The 26,464-nt window shown below is 36.6% G+C and overlaps 3 protein-coding genes across 4 annotated transcripts in view; 1 reads left to right on the top strand and 2 right to left on the bottom strand.

Annotated features, from left to right (window-relative positions):
- The window catches only part of step (cytohesin steppke), a 60,867-nt gene extending 40,686 nt beyond the window's left edge, over positions 1–20,181 (bottom strand). Inside the window, exons 1-3 of one of the 2 annotated variants that reach the window (XM_068294844.1) lie at positions 20,042–20,152; positions 19,942–19,985; positions 8,880–8,953 (exon numbers count right to left, since the gene is read on the bottom strand). In XM_068294844.1, the coding sequence (XP_068150945.1) occupies positions 8,880–8,953; positions 19,942–19,948 (81 nt within the window). In that variant the 5' untranslated portion in view covers positions 19,949–19,985; positions 20,042–20,152. Of the gene's footprint in view, positions 1–8,879; positions 8,954–19,941 lie in introns of both variants that reach the window. The other variant, XM_068294773.1, reaches the window with a different exon arrangement.
- Positions 20,182–20,812: 631 nt separating this feature from the next.
- LOC137582051 (activator of 90 kDa heat shock protein ATPase homolog 1) lies at positions 20,813–24,933 on the top strand. Its single transcript, XM_068296518.1, is given in 6 exon segments — positions 20,813–21,016; positions 21,018–21,147; positions 21,225–21,623; positions 21,626–21,866; positions 22,145–22,280; positions 24,585–24,933. Coding segments are annotated over 6 exon segments (1,068 nt in total). The 5' UTR covers positions 20,813–20,998; the 3' UTR covers positions 24,729–24,933.
- Positions 24,934–25,048: 115 nt separating this feature from the next.
- The window catches only part of LOC137581869 (zinc finger protein 425), a 47,597-nt gene continuing 46,181 nt past the window's right edge, over positions 25,049–26,464 (bottom strand). The window contains exon 4 of the mRNA XM_068296290.1: positions 25,049–25,364. Coding sequence (XP_068152391.1) covers positions 25,049–25,364 — 316 coding nt within the window. The remainder of the gene's footprint in view (positions 25,365–26,464) is intronic.

Below are 26,464 nucleotides of genomic sequence, written 5' to 3'. Positions count from 1 at the left end.
CCAAAATTCCAATTAACTCTATACATTTACATACTACACGAGTATACATACCAAACGGACATACATTTTGGCGACTTTAATATACCATTTCACCATATGGGTGTATGGTAAAAAAAGAGAGTCGAAGATTCACCTCGTTCGTAACACACAGCGGACAGTAAAAGTTCCTTTTGGATTAACGAACTCCCCTGGGGTATTTCAGAGACACGTTAATGCCATTTTTCTTGATTTAACCCGTGCTGGTACGGCAATCCCATACGTCGACGACATTATAATCCCTGGTAAAACTGAAGAAGAAGCCGTCTCCAATCTGAGATTTGTTTTGAAGCGATGTGAAGAATATGGTTTAGTCATCAATTTTACAAAATGTTGTTTTTTGAAGAAAGAAATAGAATTTTTCGGGCATACTATAAAGAACCAGAAGATATGTATCTCAGACGCAAAGATCAAAGCTGTAAAAAAATTGCCTATGCCGATGAATCAAAAGCAGCTCCAAAGTTTTCTTGGTCTGGTTCATTATTTTCGCAAGTTTATTGCAGATTTTTCGAATTGATAACGCAGAAACCTGTTTTCAAATATTTAACCCCAAGTTTGAAACAGAATTACATACAGAAGCATCGATTGATGGTTTCGGAGCAATTTTATTACAAAAGTTAACTGATGATAAAAATGTGCACCCTGTGTACTACATGAGCAAATAGACGACTGAAGCGGAAAGAAAATTCACTAGCTACGAATTGGAGATTTTGGCGGTAGTTGAAGCATTTCGTAAGTTCCGAGTTTACCTTCTAGGTATGCATTTTAAAGTAATAATCGATTGTAAAGTATTTGCAAAGACGATGGATAAAATAGATGTGTGCACTACAGTAGAGTTGGGCATGGGCTGGGTTGTATCGTGTCAAGCCGTGACACGATGAGCGCCCGCGTGCTAGTGTTGAAAAGTTGAATTTTGTCCATGTAGTCGAACAAGAATTAGATAACTACAATGCCACTGAATCACCGTCCACTGTGGATGTATTAAGTTTCTGGAAAAACTCGAGTAATAAAGGGCTAGTGGTACTAACCTGAAGAGTATTAAGTATTCCAGCTAGCTCAGCTACGAGCGATAGGGTGTTTTCAACCTCGGGGCAAATTTTAAATGAGCGACATACTCGACTTTCGAGCTCCAACCTTGACAAATTATTATTTTTGTACAAAAACTTGTAAATTATAATATATGATTGTTATACATATTGAAAATTGGACGCAAAAACGTGGAAAATTAATAAAATATAAAAAATAGCAAAAACAAAAATTAAGTAAAAAATTTTGTGCTGGGCCGTGTGGGGTCGTGTTTCCAAAATTTTGGAGCGTGCGTGTTTGCGTTTTTCAATTTTGGACAGTGTGTGGGTGGACCGAAAAATTTGCAGCCCATGACCATCTCTACACTAGAGTCGCACGATGGATTCTTGATATTCAAGAATTTTATTTTGATGTTGAGCACCGTGCAGAAAATCGTATACGTCATGCAGATGCGCTTAGTCGCTAACCCGTTATGATTATACATACACAGTACACAGAGTATTATATCCCAAAATTAGATGAGAAAATACAACACCAAATAAGATGCTGCATTCCATGTCTAAAACTTAATCGAAAGCTTGGTAAAAAAGAACTGCCCTTTCAGACGTTCCACATCGATTTTCTTGGACCCTTAGAGTCAACTCACAAGCAGTATAAGCACATTCTTGCAGTTATTAATTTTGCTGGTTGTACCCGACAAAAACGACATCTACGAAGGAAGTAATCACAATATTACAACAACAAAGTTTAATTTTTGGAAATCCAGTTTAAATTATTTTTGACAGAGGTTCTGCGTTTACTTCTGACGAGTTTAAAATTGTAAGGCAGAAAATATCGAACTTCACACAGTTACGACTGTTTGTCGTAAGTTTGTCGGCAAAGTGCAACAAACGATTAACTCAACGTACAGCAGAAGCACACATTCAACGCCGTTTGAACTACTGATTGGTATAAAGATGCACACAAAAGACGACCTCGGGCTGAAAGAAATAATTCACAATAATAGGATTCAGATTTTTAACGACAACAGAGATGATCTACGCAATCTAGCGAAGCAGCAGGTCCTTCGTATGCAAGAAGAAAATAAGAAGACCTGCAACTTACGTCGCAGATCTGCTTCTATATATAAAATCGGTGATCTGGTAGCTGTTGAAAAAACCCAACTTGGAGGAGGTTTGAAGCTGAAGCCCAAATATTTAGGTCCGTACCGCATTACCATGGTAAAGGCCAGAGAAACATACGACGTGGTCAAGGATACATTGTTCAACGACGGTCCGAGGCGAACTACGACTTGCGCTGCCTATGTATATGAAGCCGTGGGTTCCCTGTGACATAGACGACCAGGATGCATTCGAGGCAAATGCGTAATAGGATGGCCGAGTTGTGGGATTGGGTCTGGCAACTCTGCTGAGCGGGGTAAACTAAGCTAAAGACTTGGCAGTCGAACCGAAGAGACGAGCGAGAGCGGTTGCAAAAAAGACGAAAGACGAAACGACGCGAAGCGAAGTGAAGACAACTAATTTCTAACTAAACTTAATCAAATAAATAGTTTTATGTCAAAATAAAATAAAATACTACAAATAAATATAAATAATAAAACAAATTCCTACATTATTTTATGTTTAGTTTTAGTATCTTTCAAATAGTTGTGCTTTTTTTTTGGTTGGGGGGTTATATTGTGTGATATATGTTGGTTGCTTTTAAAAAAGGGTGCAGGAGTTGTGTTTTTGGTCGGTTTAGTTCACTGCATTCTACGAGTATATGGTTAATTAATAAGGTGGTGTTACAAGCAGGACACATTGGTATGGGGTCTTTGTTTAGTATGTGACTATGTGTGAGTGCCGAGTGTCCCAGGCGAATTCTTGCAAATTTTATAAGGTCTACTCTATTATTAATTTGTTGGCTCTTCTGTAGTGTGGGGAGGATTGTTGCCATAGCTCGTCCTTGTACTGTTTGAAGAGTTTTGTTAGGAGTTTTGGTGTGTCTTTTGTAATGTAGTTGTTCTTATACATATATCAGGGGTAGAGAAGAGCTTGGCGTGCTGCTCTGTCCGCTGTTTCATTTCCCGTTATGTTGGTGTGTCCTGCTACCCATATTAGTATTAATTTTGGATATTTGTAGGATATGATGTCTCGAATTGTGGTACAGTAGTAGTTGTGGTTGTTGATGTTTTCGATCGACTTTAGAGCTGAGACTGAGTCTGTGCAGATTGCATAATGTCGATTTGATTGTTTTGCCAGTAAGCATGCGTCTAAAATCGCTGAGATTTAAGCAGTGAAGATTGAGCTGTGGTTGGGTAATTGGAAATATTTGATGATTTCCGTTTCGGTGGTTATGCTGTAGGAGGTACCAGAGTCTGACTTAGAACCGTCAGTATATATGAACTTGAATTCTTTCATTACGTCTTTTAGTTCAGTGAATTTTTTCTGGAATACTGATGGGTGTGTGTTTGGTTTTGTAGTTAAACAACCAAGGGGGGAATCTGAGTTTCCTAGATGGGAATGGGTGGACAGTTATACTATGTAGTGAACAAATGTTTAAAATCCTATGTAGTAAGGAGGGTACTTTTGGTTTGGTTTTTGAGATTTTGATTTTTTGTAGTATGGGGTAAATTGGTGAGTTTGACGCTTTTGCTCTTAAAGTGAATGTTTTTGCTGTCATGAATTGAGTTCTTATTTCGATTGGCATCAATTCTTCGAACAGTGGGTGTAGTTTGAGTGTAGGATTGATGTAGGGCTTTTTCAATAGAAAGGTAGGCAATAATCTATATTTGATATAATAAGTGCTTTCATCGTGAGAATTTGAGTTTTGGTGTCACAGTTGTATCTTTGGTTTGATCACCATTTGATAATGTTGAGCCTTGTGTTCAACTGCGAGGTGAAGTTTTCAATATGCTTATTTCACCTGTAGTTCTTTGGTATCGTCAGCCCAAGAATTTTGAGCGTGCTGGACTGGCTGAGAGGGAAGTTGTGTGATCCAGTGTAGATGTTGCATTTTCTTTTCCGGCATACGTGAAGGTGGTTGCATTTCCATGTAGTCCATCTATCACTGTGTAAATTCCTATTTTATCATAGGCTTTTTCAAAGTGGAGGCTTATGATTGACATATGGTTTCTTTTGATAAGGCTGAAGAGATCCGATAGTCTAACACTGCTAGACAGTCAGATATCGCCTTGCCTTTTTGAAAGCCGAGTTGGTGATTGTCAATTAGCTTGTTGTTGTTAGCAAGCCACCACACCGGTTCGAAACAATCTTATCTAACACTTTGGATAAGCATGGGTTAAGGGAAATCGGTCGGTATGAATGCATGGACGTCTTGTTGCCTTGTACTTTTAGAATGGGAATTATCTTGCTGGGTTTAAGTCGTTGGGGTATGGGATGCCTGAGGATATTGTTGAACAAGTTTAAGAGTCTCTTGGTGACTTAAATATTTACGTTTTTAACATAGGCTATGAAATCCGATCTAGACCGGGGGCTTTATCTTTTAGGTTGTTTAATGCAGATTTTAATTCAATGAGAGTACTGGTTATCTCTAGCAGAAGTGCATTGTTGGATGGTTCATAGCCATTGCCGAATTTATTTATTTAAGCTCTGAATCCATACATACAAAAATAGTATCATAACAACACAAATAGATGATATGCAATAAGGACCAAACCTCATTGGTATACCTAAGAGGACTATAAATATTATTGTTGGTGTTGGTTAGCTTATATGTTTGGCGAAGCCCATTCTTTTTAGCCGTCTTAGAGGCCAGGACGGGGAGTAGCCGTCTTGCCAGGATACTGCGGTGTCTATTAAGCCGGTCGCTATATCTGCTGGTGTATATACCAATCTGCTCACCGCTGGGGCATCAGATAGGCACTTGTCTAAATGGTTGTCTCTTGAGAGATTTTGTGCAATTCCATAGTGAATAATTAGCATCCACTGTATAATCCACGAAAGGCAGTTTATGCTCGAAGAATTTGCTACGCAGATCCCTTATTACAATTCGTAATTGTTATGCAGCTCGATTCCACAGGATACGGTACCAAAGGTCTTGAGTTCTTATTGCTTGCCTTCTGAGCCTCCTTTTCTGCACCAGAAGGTCTCTGGCCTCTCTTGTTAGTGCGACACAATATTTATTGTCTCTGAAATTAGTCTCAGTAGGCTTTGAAGCGTCATCAGCCCTGTGAATACACTCTGTTAAGTGATCTACAGCCATTTCAATGTCTTCTTCAGAATTAAGAGTACTGTTTAGCTAGATTGCATTTTCCAGTGTTTTTGGTAATAAGGCGAGGGCTTAGATTGGCATTATAACAGTCTGTGTGTATACTAACGATTAGATTCCAGATCCCAACAGTGCGGTATTCCGTGATAGACTGCAATGATCCCGCTGAAGTTTCTTATCTGGAATGCTAATGGCACAACAACAGCGTTGACATTCTTCTTTTGTCGGAGATTAGGATGAAAAGGGGCGATATAGTAAAAATATTTGGTTTCGCCTTCTATCCTGCTTACAAACCATCGCGGAACAATAACAGCGTTGGAGGGGCAGCAGTTCTGGTGAGGAATTCTCTTAGGCATTTTCCACAAAAAGTTATTGAGACACGTAGCATATAAGTGTCCTCAGTTAAAGTGGCCACAGGGATGGGTGACATAGAATTCAGTGCTATCTACTGCCCCCCCAAACATTAGTATTCTGGAACAACACTTTGTCAAAATACTAAGAGCCGGTGTCCAAAGATATTTGGTTGGTGGTGACTGAAACGCCCGACATTGGTTGTGGGGATCGCGAACTAGCAAAGGCCATATCTGCTACTAGTGCCAAGATCCTTGCAACTGGGTCACCAACCAGGTACCCATATGTGCCGCATCATACGCCCTCCTGTATTGACTTTGCTGTTGACCAGTGTTTGGCAAATACTCGTGATATGTCGTCTTTGTCCACAATGTTAAGATTGGCGTCAGTAGGTGATGAAATACAATGCATCTCATGACGTAGTCTTCTGCCGCAGAAGGTGTTTATTCTTGACCTGATTTCGGAGACTGGGGAATGTGGTTTTATTTCTGATGTAAATGCATGCATTGAGGCTCGTCTCTTTTAAGACTTTGTTGTTTTTTTTATACCCTTGCAGAGGGTATTATCAAATTGGTCAGATGTTTGTAACGCACAGAAGGAGACGTTTCCGCCCAATAAAATATATATATTCTTGATCAGCATGAGAAGCTGAGTCGATATAGCCGAGTCCGTCCGTGCGTATGAGTTTTACTCAGCCACCTTAAGAGATATCGGGCTGAAATTTTTTTTCTGTGCTTTTTATTATCTGGCGCTGATCAAGTATGAGAATTATCAGGATCGGACTACTATATCATATAGCTCCAGAACAAACATTTTCATAAAAATTGGTGTATCGCTATGAAATTTACATATGTGATAATATCCCAAAATTTGAATGTGATCGGATAAATATAACACAAGTTACAGTCAATATAATAATCTCTTGACTGAATTGAGTTGCTAAAAACAAATTTTGAACATGTAAAATTATTATTGCCAAAGACTGCAAGGGTATATAAATTTCGGCATAGCTGATGTTAGCTTCTTTGATATTTTAAACTTCATTATGTTCTCATAATGCATCTTTTGGGTTGGTACCAAGCTTGCTTTTTATTCTTTTTTAATTGTTCTAGTGTTTTGTTCCACCAAGGAACTGTCTTCTTTATTGATAAAGATGGTCTTGTTTGTGCTATGGCAATGTTTCCGCTTAGTCTGATGATTTTGGTAATGTTTGCTAGTTCTTGGTTTATGTTTGTACTTATCTGTATATCTTAAACAGTTCGCAGTCAGCTGAATCGACTAAAAATCTCGGTTGCATATATTGGTTTGTTGCGTCAGTCTCAAAAAGTGTAATGTGAATGGGGCAGTGATCGGTGCCAGGTGTGTAGGTCAGTGTCTGTTTTCCATTTGGTGCGATCGTCAGGTCTACATGGGTAAAGGTTGAGTGTGTTAAAAAGTGGGTGGGTGTTCCGTCGATTAAAATGATGAGGTTTGACTGAGTCACATATCTCACCAGAGAGATGTTGGTTTTCTCCAGAATCCGTATTGCTTGAATTTTTTTCTCCTTGATGAAATTAGGGCATCTTCGGTCTACAGTTGTATGGTGGCAATTTGCTACACCTGCTTCCTTGCAGTTAATGTAAGTAGGGTGGCCTTGTCTTCCGCATTTGCGGCATCGTATTGGAAGGGGATATATGGACAACATTTGTCTTTTGGTATCCAATGTTAATTTCGGTGGGTAGGTTGGGTGTTGAGAACGTAAGTATGATAAGTCCGGTTTCTACGATTTCGCTGATTTCTCTCAAAACTCCTTTGGAGTTGTTCATGCTCCGTGATTTCATTGCTTGTAGAAGTGATTCAGTTTTAACAAGAATGGTGCCGTTTCTTAGGGTTTTACACTAACTAATCTCACCATTGCAAATATTATCTATGACTTTTTTAATTAAGATGGGTGAAACATTTGCGAAAGTATCGGTGCTATTTTTACACCCTTGCAAAAAGGGTATATTAAGTTTGATCAGAAGTGTGCAATGCTTAGAACGAAGCATCTCCGACCATACAAAGTATATATATTCTTGATCAGGATCAGCTGAGTCGATCTAGCCATGTGTGTCTGTCCGTCTGTTCGTCCCTCTGGATCAACGCAAGTTCCTCTTAGACCGTAAGAGCTACAGAGCTGAAATTTTGAGTGTAGGCTTGTTTATACTGCTGGGGTTGTATATCTCGGACTCAACCGGATCGGACCACTATATCATATAGCTCCCATACAAACGGCAAAGTCGTTATTTTTTGAGCTATTGTCGTGAAACTTTATTTTAGATAGTTTTTTATGCCTATAAACGACTGTGCCAAATTTGATCAAGATCGGGTGACTATATCATATAGCTCCCATAGGAACGATCGGTCGAAAACAATGACTTTTGTAAATAACTTCGTTACTTTTAACGCATTTTCTGTCAAATTAAACATTTGATAGTTTAATATATCTGTTAATAACTGTGCCGAATTCGATAAAGATCGGGTGACTATATCATATAGCTCACATAAGAACGATCGGTGGAAAACAGTGACTTTGATCAACATTTTAGGTATTTCCTAGGCTAAGATGTAGGCCGTTCTTTCGCAAATTTTAGCCATTTTAGAAAAAACGTGTTTCCACTTTGATAGCTATGAGTAAGAAATGAAAAAAAAAATTTCAGCCCGATATCTCTTAAGGTGGCTGAGTAAAACGCATACGCACGGACGGACTCGGCTATATCGACTCAGCTTCTCATGATGATCATGAATGTATATACATTATGAGGTCGGATTCGTCTCCTTCTGTGCGTCATAAACATCTAACCAATTTTAAATTACCCTCTGCAAGGGTATAAATATAAAAAATTTGTATAGAAGAATCTTGTAAACCTTACTCTCCTTAAGCGAATTAAGAAACTTATTAATCCGCCTTTTTATGGGTAAAGCATCTTTAAATTTAAACTATTAACTTGTAAGAGAAATTTTTCATCATACATCTGTAGACTACAATCGAGCTTAGATTAGAACCAATAAAACATCAAGTTAAATTCGGTTACACTGTAGTTCATATTGGTTTTGAAGAAGGATTTGTTGTTTTTTTTTTCAAAGATAATTCTATTTTAATTAAAGATCAAAGCTTTTCATTAAAAACAATTGGACATTCCAAAATGTACATATAAGTATTTATAGTTTTTATTCTGAACTATGTAAGTACATAGTACAGAATTAATATCGAAATGAAAGTATTCTGAGTAACTCACCTGGATTTCCAGCAATAGTTCCTGTTTTTTTCGGCGCAGCTCAATCAGCAATTTTTGTTGTTCTGGTGTTAATTCTTTACCCATGAGCGAAAACAAAGAAAAATGTTTCGTTAGTATTATTAAAAAGAATAAAAATTTCTTTTTTTTTTTTAATTTTTTGGCATTTGAAAAATGTGTTGTACAAATTTGAAGTAAATCGAACAAAGATATAGCGCTTCAACTGGTTTGCCTTCAGTGAAGCTAAATAAAAAACCAGAGGGCCGGGGCTAACTTCGACCGCGTCAAAGTTTGTATACCTCTAACTAACTCTTTCCCTACCTATTAGCCATCAATGGCTAATGTTTGCGAAAGAATGGCCTACAATCATAGGAAATAACAAAGATATTGATCAAAGTCACTGTTTTCCACTGATCGTTCCTATGGGAGCTATATTATATAGTCACTCGATCTTTATCAAATTCGACACAGTCATTAACAGATATATTAAATTAAGAAATGTTTAATTTGAAAACAATCACGTTAAAAGTAACGAAGTTATTTACAAAAGTCACTGTTTTCGCCCGATCGTTCCTATGGGAGCTATATGATATAGTCACCCGATCTTGATCAAACTTGGCACAGTCATTAACAGATATACTAAACTAACAAATGTTTAATTTGAAAGCAATCGCGGTAAAAGTAACGAAGTTATTTACAAAAGTCACTGTTTTCGACCGATCGTTCTTATGGGAGCTATATGATATAGTCACCCGATCTTTATCAAATTTGGCACAGTCGTTTATAGGCGTAATAAACTCTCTAATATTAAGTTTCAGGACAATAGCGAAGTTATTAAGGAGGGTTTCTACCTTGTTGGGCCGAACATTATTTATTTTTTTTTGAGAAATGTATAATAGATCAAGGATTGAAATTTTCCACAGTTGTTGGGAAAACTTTATTCTACGTATAAAAATTTTTTTTCGGCGATCCGTGAAAAGGGGGAGATGGGGGGACTTTTCCAATGGCATCCCCATTTCGTCCTTATGGAAGTCCTACGGTTCGGAAATGAAGTCTGAATCCAAAAATGAAAATTTTTGCTTAATCTAGACACTTTTCCGCAGCGCTGGTAGTAGAATTAAAAAGTTATGAGCTTTTTTAAAATTAACAATTTTAAATATTTTTCGCCAATTCTACTACCAGATGAACAATATACTAAAGAACATATGTAAAAAATTTCATAGCGATTGGTTAATTTTTGCGCCCTGTAGGACCAGTGTTGCCAGAAATTTAGAGTCACTATAAGCTAGATTTAAGGCAAAAAAAAGCTAGAAAAAGCTTAAAAATGAGCTAACCATAAAAACACTTGGTGTATAACATTTAATTTAAATATTATTTTATTGATATATATCAAATATATAAACACAATGCAACCTCTTGTTCCTCTGTTTTTAATGACTTTGGATCACACACACAAACATATAATATACACTGTGCAAAGCGCCCCCAAATGCTGGGGGCACCACAACGGTTTTTATTTTTTTTAGTTCAGTTTTGGAGCTCACATGAACCACTGTGCGTAGTCCAGAACGAGAGAAAAAACCCCCCTTACAGTGGCGCCGTCAAACATAGTCATTTTTTAAACAACCCCTTCTAAATTAACTTTTTGAAATTGGTTAATATTTATATATATGTATTATACATACATATATGTATGTATAATGCCATCCAGTTTGGAATCATTGCGAGTTTAAGTTCAGAAATAAGTAATAAAGTGTTCTTTGCAAATAATTGTAATAATTGTGAGTGGAAATAACTCTTTCCTTACCTATTAGCCATCAATGTGGAAGAACGTTTAATCTAAAAAGCTTATGTTTGCGAAAGAATGGCCTACAATCATAGGAAATAACGAAGATATTGATCAAAGTCACTATTTACCACCGATCGTTCCTATGGGAGCTATATGATATAGTCACCCGATCTTTATCAAATTCGACACAGTCATTAACAGATATATTAAATTAAGAAATGTTTAATTTGAAAACAATCACGTTAAAAGTAACGAAGTTATTTATAAAAGTCACTGTTTTCGCCCGATCGTTCCTTTGGGAGCTATATGATATAGTCACCCGATCTTGATCAAACTTGGCACAGTCATTAACAGATATACTAAACTAACAAATGTTTAATTTGAAAGCAATCGCGGTAAAAGTAACGAAGTTATTTACAAAAGTCACTGTTTTCGACCGATCGTTCATCCGATCTTGATCAAATTTGGCACAGTAGTTCATAGGCGTAATAAACTCTCTAATATTAAGTTTCACGATAATAACATAGAAAATAACGAAGTTATTGAGAAAAGTCACTGTTCGTGACTTTGGGATTTGTATGGGAGCTATATGATATAGTGGTCCGATCCGGCTGAATCTGAGATATACAACTCCTGCAGTATAAACAAGCCCACATGCAAAATTTCAGCTCCGTAGCTCTTACGGTCTAGGAGGAGTTTGCATTGATCCAGACGGACGGACGGACATGGCTATTTGAACTCGTCGTGCTGATCAAGAATATATACATATACTTTGTATGGTCGGAGATGCTTCGTTCTATGCGTTGCACACTTCTGAACAAAATTAATATACCCTTTTCGCAAGGGTATAAAAAATGTTGAAAAAATAGCTTCGTTATTACCACCGGATATCTTTTGGCTTTTTATACCATACACCCATAGGGTGAAATGGTATATAAAAGTCGCCAAAATTTATGTAACAGACAGAACGAAGCTTTTCCGACACTATAAAGTATATATATTCTTGTTCAGAATCGACAGCCGAGTCGATTTAGCCATGTCCGTCTGTCCGTCTGTATGAACAAGCTTATCTCGGAGGCTATAAGAGCTAGAGCCACCAAAATTTGGTATGCATACTCGTGTAGTATGTAAATGTCTATACATTTTGGCCTTAACTCTATAGTTAATTGGAATTTTGGCCACGCCCTCTTACGCCTCCAGAATTTACATAAAACTGTTTTTCTTAAAAAGGATATTAAATTTGGCTTATATACTTGTTTAGTTAGCGCGCAGAAACTTCCGCCCCCGGGATTTACATAAACAGATTTTTTTTTAAACTATGACAGGTACCGAAAAAAAATTTGGTACGTAAACTTAATAGACGCGCAGATATTGACTATTTAAAAATTTTGACACGACCACTTCAGCCCCCGAAAATGAAATAAAACTGAGTTTCTCAAAAGTAACAAAGTCACCAAATTTCAAATGTAGATTTTCTTAGTATGCGCGCTGGATTTGTATACTTTAATATTTTCCCACGCCCATTTCCGCCTCCATAATTTAGAAAATATCTATTGCCTGCTGCAATTTTTTGACTATCGCAACCAAATTCTGCAGACCAATTAATTTTATATATTTCTACCAAATTTTATTAAAATCGGACTTGAAACATGCAAAATATGCGTATGAACGTATTTTACTACTATTTTACGCTCTCAAGTGCACTTCGTGTTGACCTCGGCATGCACACAGATGGTAAAACGATCATATGCCGAAGAAAAGTGCCCGCACGGGCTATGCCTACCTCTGCCATAGAATACATAGATGCGTCAAACTCAAGATTTTTTGATTACAAACGCTAGCCTAAGCATGGAACCCCAGAGAACTTCGGCAAAAGCCGAACAGCGTAGAACAGGGCCCGGCACAAAGAGAGCGCTAGAAAAATGTAGTTGTATGTGTGCACTTGCTTGTCTGCGTGTGTTGCTTTGCACTGCGCAAAATGAAAGTTGACAAAATTTTGCCTCAAATCAAAATAAAACCAGAGGGCCGGGGCTAACTTCGACCGCGTCAAAGTTTGTATACCCTTGCAACTTTTTTGGTAACTCTTTCCTTACCTATTAGCCATCAATGTGGAAGAACGTTTTATCTAAAAAGGCTTATGCTTGCGAAAGAAAGGCCTACAATCATAGGAAATAAAGAAGATATTGATCAAAGTCACTGTTTTCCACCGATCGTTCCTATGGGAGCTATATGATATAGTCACCCGATCTTTATCAAATTCGGCACAGTCATTAACATATATATTAAATTAAGAAATGTTTAATTTAAAAGCAATCGCGTTAAAAGTAACGAAGTTATTTACAAAAGTCACTGTTTTCGCCCGATCGTTCCTATGGGAGCTATATGATATAGTCACCTGATCTTGATCAAATTTGGCATAGTCGCTTATAGGCGTAGTAAACTCTCTAATATTAAGTTTCACGACAATAGCTCAGAAAATAACGAAGTTATTGAGAAAGTCACTGTTCGTGACTTGGCCGTTTGTATGGGAGCTATATGATATAGTCACCCGATCTTGATCAAATTTGGCACAGTCGTTTATAGGCGTAGTAAACTCTCTAATATTAAGTTTCACGATTATAGCATAGAAAATAACGAAGTTATTGAGAAAAGTCACTGTTCGTGACTTTGGGGTTTGTATGGGAGCTATATGATATAGTGGTCCGATCCGGCTGAATCCGAGATATACAACGCCTGCAGTATATACAAGCCTACGTGCAAAATTTCAGCTCTGTAGCTCTTACGGTCTAGGAGGAGTTTGCGTTGATCCAGACGGACGGACGGACGGACGGACGGACGGACGGACATGGCTAGTTGAACTCGTCTCGTCGTGCTGATCAAGAATATATATACTTTGTATGGTCGGAGATGCTTCGTTCTATGCGTTGCACACTTCTGACCAAAATTAATATACCCTTTTTGCAAGGGTATAACGAGTACAGCAGCTAAACTGATGCAAGAGAAAGATAGAAAAACAAAGTAGCGATCAATTTTTTCATGTGTTTTCTCTCAACAAAGCGACATAGATCTGCTTGCGTCAAAATGCTGAGGGAAACTAAATCCACCCTCATGCTCTTGAGATTTTTGTGTGAGGACTTCGGCAGCCGTTCGGTTACACGCATACGAGGTGCCTAACGTGTTCATCCCCCGGGGGATATGAGTGCCGGGCTCTGGCGTAGAACCCCAGAGGGCGGCCGCAGCGAGAGCGAAAAACGTTCGCTCGCAGCACTGTTGCTATGCATCGAAAATAATTCAGTCTGGCACAGATCGCAGAACGATGAGCGCATGTCTGTGTCGCTGTGGCGATCGGAATGTTCTTGTTTCGATTCCCAACTCGTACTCGTAAAAAGGTTTTTTTTATATTTATACCCTTGCAAAAAGGGTATATTAATTTTGGTCAGAAGTGTGCAACGCATAGAACGAAGCATCTCCGACCATACAAAGTATATATATTCTTGATCAGCACGACGAGACGAGTTCAAATAGCCATGTCCGTCCGTCCGTCCGTCCGTCCGTCTGGATCAACGCAAACTCCTCCTAGACCGTAAGAGCTACAGAGCTGAAATTTTGCACCTAGGCTTGTATATACTGCAGGCGTTGTATATCTCGGATTCAGCCGGATCGGACCACTATATCATATAGCTCCCATACAAACCCCAAAGTCACGAACAGTGACTTTTCTCAATAACTTCGTTATTTTCTATGTTATTATCGTGAAACTTAATATTAGAGAGTTTATTACGCTTATAAACGACTGTGCCAAATTTGATCAAGATCGGATGACTATATCATATAGCTCCCATAGGAACGATCGGTCGAAAACAGTGACTTTTGTAAATAACTTGGTTACTTTTACCGCGATTGCTTTCAAATTAAACATTTGTTAGTTTAGTATATCTGTTAATGACTGTGCCGAATTTGATAAAGATCGGGTGACTATATCATATAGCTCCCATAGGAACGATCGGGCGAAAACAGTGACTTTTGTAAATAACTTCGTTACTTTTAACGTGATTGTTTTCAAATTAAACATTTGTTAATTTAATATATCTGTTAATGACTGTGTCCAATTTGATAAAGATCGGGTGACTATATCATATAGCTCCCATAGGAACGATCGGTGGAAAACTGTGACTTTGGTCAATATCTTCGTTATTTCCTATGATTGTAGGCCATTCTTTCGCAAACATAAGCCTTTTTAGATAAAACGTTTTTCCACATTGATGGCTAATAGGTAAGGAAAGAGTTACCAAAAAAGTTGCAAGGGTATACAAACTTTGACGCGGTCAAAGTTAGCCCCGGCCCTCTGGTTTATTTTTATATTCTTATAAAAACAAAACAAACACCGTCGCGACGGTGTTGCGAGCGAACGTTTTTCGCTCTCGCTGCGGCCGCTCTCTCGGGGTCTACGCCAGGGGTAGGCACAAAGAGAGCCAGCTCAAAATGTCAGTGTATGTGTGTGCTTTACACTGCGAAAAATGAAAAGTGAATTAAATATGGTTCAATCGCTCAAACCAGCACAATCGATGATCCGCTGCAAGAAAAGAAATGAGAAAACAACCCCCAAATTAATTTTTTCATGAGCATTTATCGAACAACGCGACTAGATGAGCTCGCGTCGAAATGCTGCAACAGACTAATTCTGTTTTTACGATCCCAAGTGCACTTCGTGTAGACTTCGGCATGCACACAGATGGTAAAACTATCATATTCCGAGGAAAAGTGCCCGCACGGGCTATGGGTGCCTACCCCTGATCTAAAATGAAATTTTTTTTAAATATTTATAGTTGATGCGAAAAGCGACGAGCAGAGACTACAGCGATCATTCTCATAGGTACATACATACATATGTATGTATATTTTTCTGTAATTGTCCAAACGGGTCAAGTTAGAGTATTCACCAGTTCCACTTGTACCAGAAATCTGAGCGAGATTTTATAGTTAACACGAAGTAAGAATGAAGTAGTATAATCTTGTGTGTGATCAGATTAGCCACTTTAAAGATATTTTCCATGTTTCTTATTCCATCTTAATGGAAGATACTCCTTCAATGGGTTGTCGTCGATTATCAATATGACTAGTTCTTATTCTAATATGTATATTAACAAATATTTACTATGAAACATAGCACATAAAACGCTAGTGGTACTAACCCGAAGAGTATTAAGTATTGCAGCTAGCTCAGCTACGAGCGAAAGCGTGTTTTCAACCTCGGGGCAAATTTTAAATGAGCGACATACTCGACTTTCGAGCTCCAACCTTGACAAATTATTATTTTTGTACAAAAACTTGTAAATTATAATATATGATTGTTATACATATTGAAAATTGGACGCAAAAACGTGGAAAATTAATAAAATATAAAAAAAAAAGGTAAAAACAGAAATCAATGGGATTTTCAATTTTGAACCGTGTTGGGCTGGACCGAAATATTGCAGTCCATGCCCATTTCTAGTCTGTATGCATGTGCTCTGTTGATGACACTGACAGCGCTGCCGGCAGAGCTGGAAGCAGATCCGAATTATATTGACTGCAACTTGTGTTCTTTTAATCCCATCAGATTCAAATTTTGGGATCTGATGTTTTATATCCAATACGTATAATTTCATACCGATACTCAAACTGATTTACCTACTTATCGTATAAAACTATATTATATTGTGGTCCGATCCTGATGATTTTCGTACGGGTTATAAGTAGCTCAAATATCAAGTTTCATCCCGACCGCTCTTAAAATGGAGACGTGAAGTTGATTTGCACAGACGGACATGGCTATATCGAGTCATCTTCTCATGCTCATCAAGAATATACATATATACTTTATGGGGTCGGAAACGGTCTCCTTCTGTGCGTTACAAACATCTGACTTTATAATACCCTTCAAGGGTAAAAATATCAAAAAAGCTAACATCGGCTTGCCAAATTTTATATACCCTTACAGTACTTGGCAATATTATTTATACATGTTCAAAATTTGTTTTCTGCAACTCAATTAATATACAAACAAAACAATTTTACTCTTTTCACTACAATTTGTTCTTCTTCTTCCCTCATTCCCTAAGCAAAGCAACGCACGCATACCCATAAAGTTTATGTAGCGTTGCGTCTGTGTGTGTGTATGCATGTACTCTGTTGAAGACGAATGACGTAGCAGGCTGCAACTTTTATATCCAACATTATCAAGCGAAACTCCAACTCCTTCACCTACAGAACTATAGAACTATATCAAATAGTGGTCCGATCCTCAAGATTTTCATACTTGATCTGCTCCAGGTAATAAAAAAATTCAACCCGACAGCTTTTAGGACGGCTGAGTAAAACGCATATGCACGATCGGACAGACGGACATGGCTATATCGCTTCTCATGCTGACCAAGAATATATATACTTTATGGGGTCAGAAACGTCTCCTTTTGTGCGTTACAAGCATCTGACCAATTTTAATGCAGAGGGTATTGCAGGGGTATAAATATCAAAACATAAACTGTATGTGTATGTAGGTGCCAATCGCAGCATGCATGTAAAACGGTATGAAGATGAAGAACAAGAAATTGAAATGACATTTAGAAGGTTTTGCTTATGCATTGATGAATTGAGTTACTGAAGGGTTTGGAACGTGTGAAAATATTATGACCAAGGACTGCAAGGGCAGATACGCCACATAGCCGAAGTTAGTTTTTTGATATTTTTAGTTGAAATATATAAAATTAAACACATCAAAACTTTTCACTATTATATAAAAATTTAATAAAATAAAAATTTAAGGTCAAAAAATAAATGTCTCAAATTTTTTTTTGCAGCCACTGTATGTACATAAAATGTTTTAAATATTTGAAATTGCTGCCAATGAGTGTACAGTGAGTCAAAAAGTATTGCCACACTTGAAAAATCCAACTTCTAAGAGCTGTAACTTTTTTGTTAACACAGCTATATGTAAATTAAAAATTACATTTATTAAACTCATATATTATATTTGCCGATTTCCCGGTAAGATTTATTTTCCAAATACAGTTTAACGATCAGTTTTCGGATCTCCAAAGAAATTTCAGCACCTCTAGCCATTTTGCCCTTGTCTTCTTAATTTTCTGATTAAAAGTAATTGCAAACACGTGCAACACCCAAAACGAACGCAAAAGTAAAAGAAATGAAGCAAGTAAGTCGATTCGTCGACTTGGGTATACCATACACCAGGTGAAAGAAATATTTAAAATTGCGAAAACCAAATGTATGTCTATTAAATTGTTTTTACATGTTTCATAGTATGTGCTATCTCGCTCACTCTACGAACACACGAGCACTCTAGCGCCGCCACTAGCCAACGGCCAATTCTGGCCTTGTGGACCGCTTAGTAAAATACGTTCATACGCGTATTTTGCATGTTTCTAGTCCGATTTCAATAAAATTTGGTAGTTTGATAGAAATAGATAAGAATAATTAGTCTGCCGAATTTGATTGCGATAGTCAAAAAAATACAGGAGGAAATCGGTTTTTTCTAAATTATGGAGGCGGAAGTGGGCGTGGCAAAATGTGAAAATATATAAATTCTCCGCGCATACTATGCCAGTATACATACTAAATTTGGTGACTTTAGCTTTGTTAGTTTTTGATAAAATCAGTTCTGTTTAATTTGCGGGGGCAGAAGTGGGCGTGGCGAAATGTTTAAATAGCCAATATCTGCGCGTCTATTAAGCTGGTCTACATACCAAATTTAATGTAGGTAGCTATCATAGTTTTTAAGGAAATCAGTTTTATGTAAATTCCGGGGGCGGAAGGGGGCGTGGCAAAAAGTTTAAACAATTAGTTTCTGCGCGCTAACTAAACGAGCATATAAACCAAATTTGATGTCTCTAGCTATTATACTTTTTAAGAAAACCAGTTTTGTGTGATTCCAGGGGGCGTAAGGGGGCGTGGCAAAAAGTTTGAACAATTCATTTCTGCGCGCTAACTAATCGGGTATACAAACTAAATTTGATGTCTCTAGCTATCATACTTTTTAAGAAAAACAGTTTTATGTGATTCCTGGGGGCGTAGGGGGGCGTGGCCGAAATTCCAATTAACTCTGTAAGTGTACATAATACACGAGTATACATACCAAATTTGGTGGCTCTAGCTCTTTTAGTCTCCGAGATCTGCGTGTTCATACGGACGGACGGACGGACGGACAGACGGACATGGCTAGATCGACTCGGCTGTTCATCCTGATCAAGAATACATATACTTTATAGGGTCGGAGAAGCTTCCTTCTGCCTGTTACATACATTTTGGCGACTTTAATATACCATTTCACCCTATGGGTGTATGGTATAAAAATGAAAAATAACGGTAGATTTCCATTGTGGAAACGAAAGAGCGTTCTAGAATAAAGCGTGTGCCAAAACTTTTTTTATGAAAATTTGTGCCTATATTTACATTTTTGTATTTTGCAAATGAACCAAAGCTGAAATATAGTTTTTTTTTGTTCAAGATTAAATATAATATATGAGTTTAATAAATGTAATTTTTAATTTACATATAGCTGTGTTAACAAAAAAGTTACAGCTCTTAGAAGTTGGATTTTTCAAGTGTGCCAATACTTTTTTGACTCACTGTATATGTGTGCATTTCTCTAAAAACCAAAACGCGCTAACGGAATGACAACCACTGAACACATTTTAATATATGTAAATGTAGAGTATAAGAAGAAATTAATTTTATAAGATTTTTGTTAGAATTTGTCATTCCGTTTTAGCACTCAGTGTACGTATGTAAGTAAATACACGCCCAAATCAATCACAGTCGCATTCGAGCAATAATAAATAGAGCAATAATTTGCGTTTTTAAACACGCAATTAATTCATAATTTTTTAACAAATGACTTTAAAACCTGATTTTCGATTTATATTAAACATTTATTTGTTACATTTGGTGGTTAAACATTCATCCACATCTACACGTTTGCCACAACACATATGTATGTACATACATCTTATATACATACATACATATGTAAATATTTATGTATGTACATTCGTTCTTATGTACATATGTTTGTGTGTATGTATATCCATTCAGAAAAAAAGAGAGAAAGGCAGAAACAAACAAATGCAATAGGCTTGCTGATTCTTAATTTCCCAGTAATAGTCTTCCGTTTAAAAATTTTACTTATTTACTGAATTTGTTAACATTTTTTCTTAACAGTTTGTAATTCTGCAAGAGAATTTAAGGTCGTTCTATGTATGAGTATTGGAATTGTATTACCTGGCATCGAGAATTCACTCCGTTTCGAAATCGCTCCGTACGATCTGTTGTCAAAATTATCCGTTCTAATCATTATAGTGTCTACCATACACAAACTTACTTGAATACACAGATTAATAACACATGTTTGTCAAAAGAAACGTCATTAATTTTATTAAATTTTCATTGATTATTCACAAACTAATTCCCCTAAACAAAAAAAAACAGTACCCATTTATTCTGGCAACACTGATACCTTGTTGTTTTCCGCTGTTTGTTAGAGATGAGAGATGTAGTTTTTATTTACGTGACTGTGATAAATATTTACTTACGCTACTCGAGATTGCAGTGTTGAAAAGTGGAAAAATCGGCCAAAGTAGATTTCAGTGTTGGCAAACGCTATTTTTATTTGGCGCGTTGTTTGACCGCCCTGGTAGCCAAATATTTTAATCTAAATTATAAATTCGAGGAATATTTGGCTGCTCTGGCAGCCGAATATTGTATTCTGAACTATATTTGTTCTATAAAATTAAGAAATTTTGTAAACTGAATAATATTTTCGTTTATTAAAAATAGTACAAATAATAGATTCAAAAAGCCCGCGTATCCAAAATTCGGCATCTAACAACACCAGCTCAACAATTTGACAGTTTTTTTTAGCCGGAAACAGCTTCTTTTAGCTGTAATCGCGCTAAAAACATTAATTTTCTTTTGTAATTACACAAAAACTACGAAATAAATCGCCAGGGCGATTGTGCTCGTGATTTGGGCGCGATTTGGGATTAAGTAAATAATTACCACCGAATTTTCATGGTTATGATATAACATTTTAGTGTATCAATTTTTCTCCCATACTTAAAATATCGATTAACAAGTATTCGATAAGTCATAAAATCATCGATTGTAAAACCAGTGCAAATCAAGCTGACAAAAAAACAGTAATTCTAGAAATTTCGTTTGTGACACCAAATCGGGGACGTCTGAGTAGAATAAAAATTGTCGCTCCTGCCGTTGACAGCCTCCACCTGCATTTGATTTCCTAACCACATACACCCACACAGTTTTTTAGAGTAAAATCATGGCTAAATGGGGAGAAGGGAGACCCTCGTTGGATTGTGGAAGAGCGACCAGATGCTACCAACGTCAATAACTGGCACTGGACAGAAAAAAATGCAACACCATGGTCTAAGGAACGATTACCGCAACTTTTCAAAGATTTTAAAATAGGCAAGTCGTCTGGTAAAAGTGTATATTAAAGCGTACTTAAGAAATCCTAACCTAAAATCTCGATACTTCAATGCCAGAACAAAACGATATTGACTGCGTAGTCGAAGCGGTGGATAAGTGTAATGGCGAAGCGACTGTCAACAATCGTAAGGGCAAGCTGATATTCTTCTACGAGTGGGAGCTAGTCCTCAAGTGGTCCGGACGGCTATTAAAAAACAGCAAACTGAGCCACAAAGGAAAGCTAACCATACCCAATCTGTCTGAAGAGAATGATTTGGATGATGTAGAAATAACTGTGACCATTGACGAGTCAAATGATGAATCGGAGACCCTTAAACTATTTATGTACAATACGGGTCGGGATCGCATACGCCATCAACTCGGGGTCTATATTAAGGAACTAAAGGAAGAATACTCCAAAAATCTATTATTACCAAAAAGGGCGAAGGAAGCGAATCCCCGCTTAATGACTCTACACCCAAGGATGCTAACAATGTTAAAAATGCTATTCATAAAGCAGTGACGGTGTCGGCTAAAACACCAAAAACACCACCTAATGCTTCTACTAACGTCGGTTGCAAATTAGATGTGCGCACCTTATCTATGACCGAGGAATTCCATTGTAATGCTAATGATCTTTATAATGCCCTCACAAAGCCAGAAATGGTAACTGCATTTACCCGGGCTCCCGCTAAAGTTGATGCTGTGCGTGGTGGCGAGTAAGTTGATTCTGTAAAGTTTTGGACTATATTTTTTATACTAAGATATTTATTCCACTAACACAAAATTTTTATAAATATTTTGCCCTCAAAATATAGTTAGTTTTAAATACGAAAAATATTTTTTTTTTTGTAAAAAAGCAATAGACAACATATAGACTAATTCAGACAAGAAAAAAATGGGGCAGCGTAAAATAACGTTTATTATGCCTTTTATTGTTATTCAGCAGTGTTTATTTTGTACCCAAGAATCTAATTTTAATTTTTCTTTTTTACAGATTTGTTCTTTATGGTGGTAATGTACTGGGTAAATTTGAAGACCTTATACCTGAAAAAAAAATCCAGCAGAGTTGGCGTCTAAAGAACTGGTCATCTGGTCACTACTCGAATGTTGTCATTGAGTTTGAAGAAACTGTAAGTATAGTCAGTTTTTTGATGTTTGTCTTTATTATATTATTGGCAATTAACGCAAATAAGTTGCAAATTGAATAATTTACATTCATCTTTAACATATTTTGATACCGGTAAAAAAGTACAATAAATAAAGTATGTTTAAAGCCCAAAAGGCACATTTTCAAACATATTTTGTGAAGATATGAATAATCTATCAGACCAAAAATAATATTTTCTTAATCTAAGTATGAAAGAAAATTGAATTTCCCGTCAAATGATACATGTTTCATAAAAATCCGACAAACATTAGATAGATTTCATAGCCAATACTTACAATCATTTGACGGGAAATTCAATTTTCTTTCATACTTAGATTAAGAAAATGTTACTTTTGTTTAAATTGGTATAGTAAAACGTCGTCAAAGAAAGAGACCTTAAGAATTACATACAAAATCCCGAAATTTCGAGGGGCCCCAAAACAAAAACTGGGGTTAAAATGAAAATTTTTGGTACGCAGTTTATCTGAGATTACCTAGATGTACAACTTTTTTAAAGAATACACATGCCTAACTATAATATTAAAGATTTTTGAATGACCGGGCTGAACTATTGTCAAAAATTTGGGGGCTTTTTTGTTCAAACGCACCTGGAAAAAAAAACGTCAAAAGCTAGCATGACAATAATTACGTATTATCATTTCTTCATTAAATTTCTTGGGAGCCGAGAAAATCAAATTCAAAATCGAAAAAAAGGGGCTAACCCGCTGACCACCACTTTGATCCGTGGCTCTATGAAAAAATATCAAAGAAGCTAACATCGGCAATGCCGAAGTTTATATACCCTTGCAGTCCTTGGCAATAATAATTTTACATGTTCAAAATTTGTTTTCTGCAACTCAATTCATTAGCAAATGCGGATACTCCAGTTTTTATGAAATTTTTTTGAATTTGTTTTCTCTATATGATATAGTAGTCCGATCCTGACAATTTATCATACTTAATCTGCTCCAGATGATAAAAAGCTCACAAAAAAAATTTCAGCTCTTAGGATGGCTGAGTAAAACGCATACGCACGGACGGACAGACGGACATGGCTATATCGACTCAGCTTCTCATGCTGATCAAGAATATATATAATTAATGGGGTCGGAAACGTCTCCTTCTGTGCGTTACAAACATATCATCAATTTTATAATACCCTCTGCAAGGGTATAAAAAGGGTTTGCGGTGAGCACCATGCTGGATCACAGGATCATCGTTTTTTTTTTTTTCGAAAATTTTTTATTTTTTTGCACTGTTTGAAAGTAAAATATTTGTTTTTCGTCCAAATTTTCGACTAATTTTAAATTTTATGAATTTGAAAACGATCGGTCAAAGGGTTTTCCGGCCAGAGTGCCCACCAAACTTGGAAAATGCTGTTCGTCACAAAATTGTCTTAAAGTTTTTTATACTCAAACAGTTTTACTGAAGGCCAATCATTTTAAGCGCTATATCTTTGTCTGTTTTATTCCGGTTTTCTCCAAATTTTCACAAAACATGCTTTAAATTCTAAAAAAGTAATAAAATTTAAAATTTGGTTTAAAATTTAATAACTAATATATTTAAAATCTTTTTTTTATTAACTTCGGTACAACAGATTATATTTAATGCTAATGCATTAAATGTGATTTCTTTTCCTCCCCATAAAGCATAATAAGTTATAAATAATTAAACTTACAATAAAAACACCCTAAAAACCAACCAACCCAACATCCGTTTTGCCCCCGATTGAAATTCTGAATTTTGTATGTAATTTTACAGATCACAATCTGAATACAATAACCAATAAGTTACTGAAAACAGAACTTAAGTCCAAAAACAAAACGTCATAATTTCGTGGCCTCACTGTATATCGGCACGCACTTAGTTTATATAGCGTAGAAACGTATCACACGCATAATATTAGCAATGGCGTAGAAGGCTGCCTACAGCGCCATCGGCAGCTTTTAAGGAGAGCTGATTTATAGTGACTATAACTTGCGTTATCAGTATTGAAAAGTTTTGTTTCATATTACGGTGCAACACAATATCTTTTCTTCAAATAACTCTTGCCTATACAAATTGAACCAGTTTAAGATCAATTTTAGTAATTATAGTTTTTATAGATGTCAATGGTGATCAATAAAATGCATAAATAGATTATTGGGTTAAAAACGCCGCGGTCTACTACATACATTATTACAATGTAGATTGTTTATGCATGCTAACAATGTGTTATATAACATTACATACATATATTTGAAAAATTCTACGCTGCTCTCGCTAATGTAGTCCTTGTTTCTTTCAGTCCTCCAGCACAATGTTGACTCTTAAACAAACCGGCATTCCGGCCTCTGAATACGATGCGATGAGAACTAATTGGTACCGATACTACTGGCATAGCATCAGACAAACATTTGGATTCGGCTCCTCAATTGCTGACTCCTTATAATTGTACCCATATTAAGGTCTACCTTGGTTTCCTGCTACAAGTTCCAGCTTTCCTTTGAACGTGTGGTGCGACGCAACATTTCAAACAAAGCATATTTGAGCTACCTTTTACTAGCTTTTAGCCACACATGATAACACAAGAGTCACACTCTTGGCATTATTTTACACTTTGAAATGGAGTAAATATACAAGAGTTCTTAAACATATATATTTTAGTTTCAATGAAATGAAATGATATTGAATGGTACAATACTTATGTATGAAACATATCACACGCATAGTATGTAAAGATATAATTTAATTAACTTACTTTGATGTCGCTCATTTTGGTAAATGCGTGATCAAATGTGCTTGATATTCCTTAAAACTGTTGCTTTTAAAAATTGCATTGTTTTGATCAGCTAAACATTGGTCGCACTCATAAATAAACCTTCCGGGATGCTTGCCTGTCTTAATAATGTGCTTGCGCAAGTTATCTATTGTACTGCAATTAAAATCACAGTATGGGCATTTGTGCGGTTTAGCTCCAGAGTGCTGTAGTGTATGTCTGGTAAGATGTCCCTTAAGTCGAGATTTAAAATCGCATTGATTGCAGGAAAACCAATGAGTATTCTCTATCTTATGTGACTTGAGGTGCCTGCAAATGAAAAGATAAAATAAAATAAATACAATGGTTGATTTCGTTCCGGAAATGAAGTTGGAACTCGTTGATAGTTTTGCATTTGAATTGCATGTTCGGAATTAAAATGCAGGTTGGCAATAGCAACAAGCAATGCTGGATTGCTTCGATAAAGATTAGCAAGTACAAAATGAGTCATTTAAAACTATCGGCTTGTGCCAATGGTCTTATTGCCGTCTTATTGCTAATAATAAATTAATTTTTAAAATTTGTTACTAATTATTTATTTTGTAAATTTTATTTTCTACATGTATTTTCTTATTAAGCTCAAAATTCCATATACCCGACGAAATTATATTACCAACAGTTAACAAACGTTCATTGCAACGTGTTATCAATTATTTCAACGTTCTCGGAGACCAAAACTGGAAACTGCTTTTATGTATTTGTGTTCTCCACTTACTTATCAGCTACTGTCCAAACCGAGACTTCACAACTAATTGCCAATGTTGTTTTGTACAGAGACAGACAGAATTTCAATCTGTGTGAAATCTCGAGTCGAAACTTTCAAGTTAACCCGCAACCGAAAAGGGGCAACACGCGGTAAGCTTAATTAGCTGCAAGTAAGGGAGCTTCGAGACGAGGTTAGTGTGAAGTTGTAGGAGTTTCGTTCTTAGCTTGGATGCCGAGAATAAGGGGATTAAGTGCGTTTCTGGTTTCACTAAACAGAACAACTAAAGCTTTTGATTATCAATAGGCCAACACATATTTTGTATACCCAAAATCTCACACTTTCGTCAGGACAAAAATATTTGAATTTTTTTACCCTTGCAGAGGAGCGTATTATAAAATTGGTCAGATGTTTGAAATTCTATGTAAATCACATTTTTTATGGTAGTATGTTTATTGAAGTTCTCACGGTAAGGCATCTTCAAATACATATGTAATTTGTTTTCACTACCCACTCGGGCTAAGCGCTTGCCGCCGGCCCTGACACACACAGACGCAACGCTAAATGAAATGTTCCTTATTTTCGCTTTAACCAAGTTGACTTGACTGAGCACCCTTGCTTGAAGGATGCGAAGGAAAACCCAGAAAAACGTCGATCAGATCACATT

Source organism: Drosophila tropicalis, unplaced genomic scaffold, assembly GCF_018151085.1.
Source record: "Drosophila tropicalis isolate 14030-0801.00 unplaced genomic scaffold, ASM1815108v1 contig_1009, whole genome shotgun sequence".
NCBI lineage: Eukaryota > Metazoa > Arthropoda > Insecta > Diptera > Drosophilidae > Drosophila > Drosophila tropicalis.
Note: the sequence above shows the minus strand (reverse complement) of the source record. Positions and strands in the feature narration are given on the sequence as shown.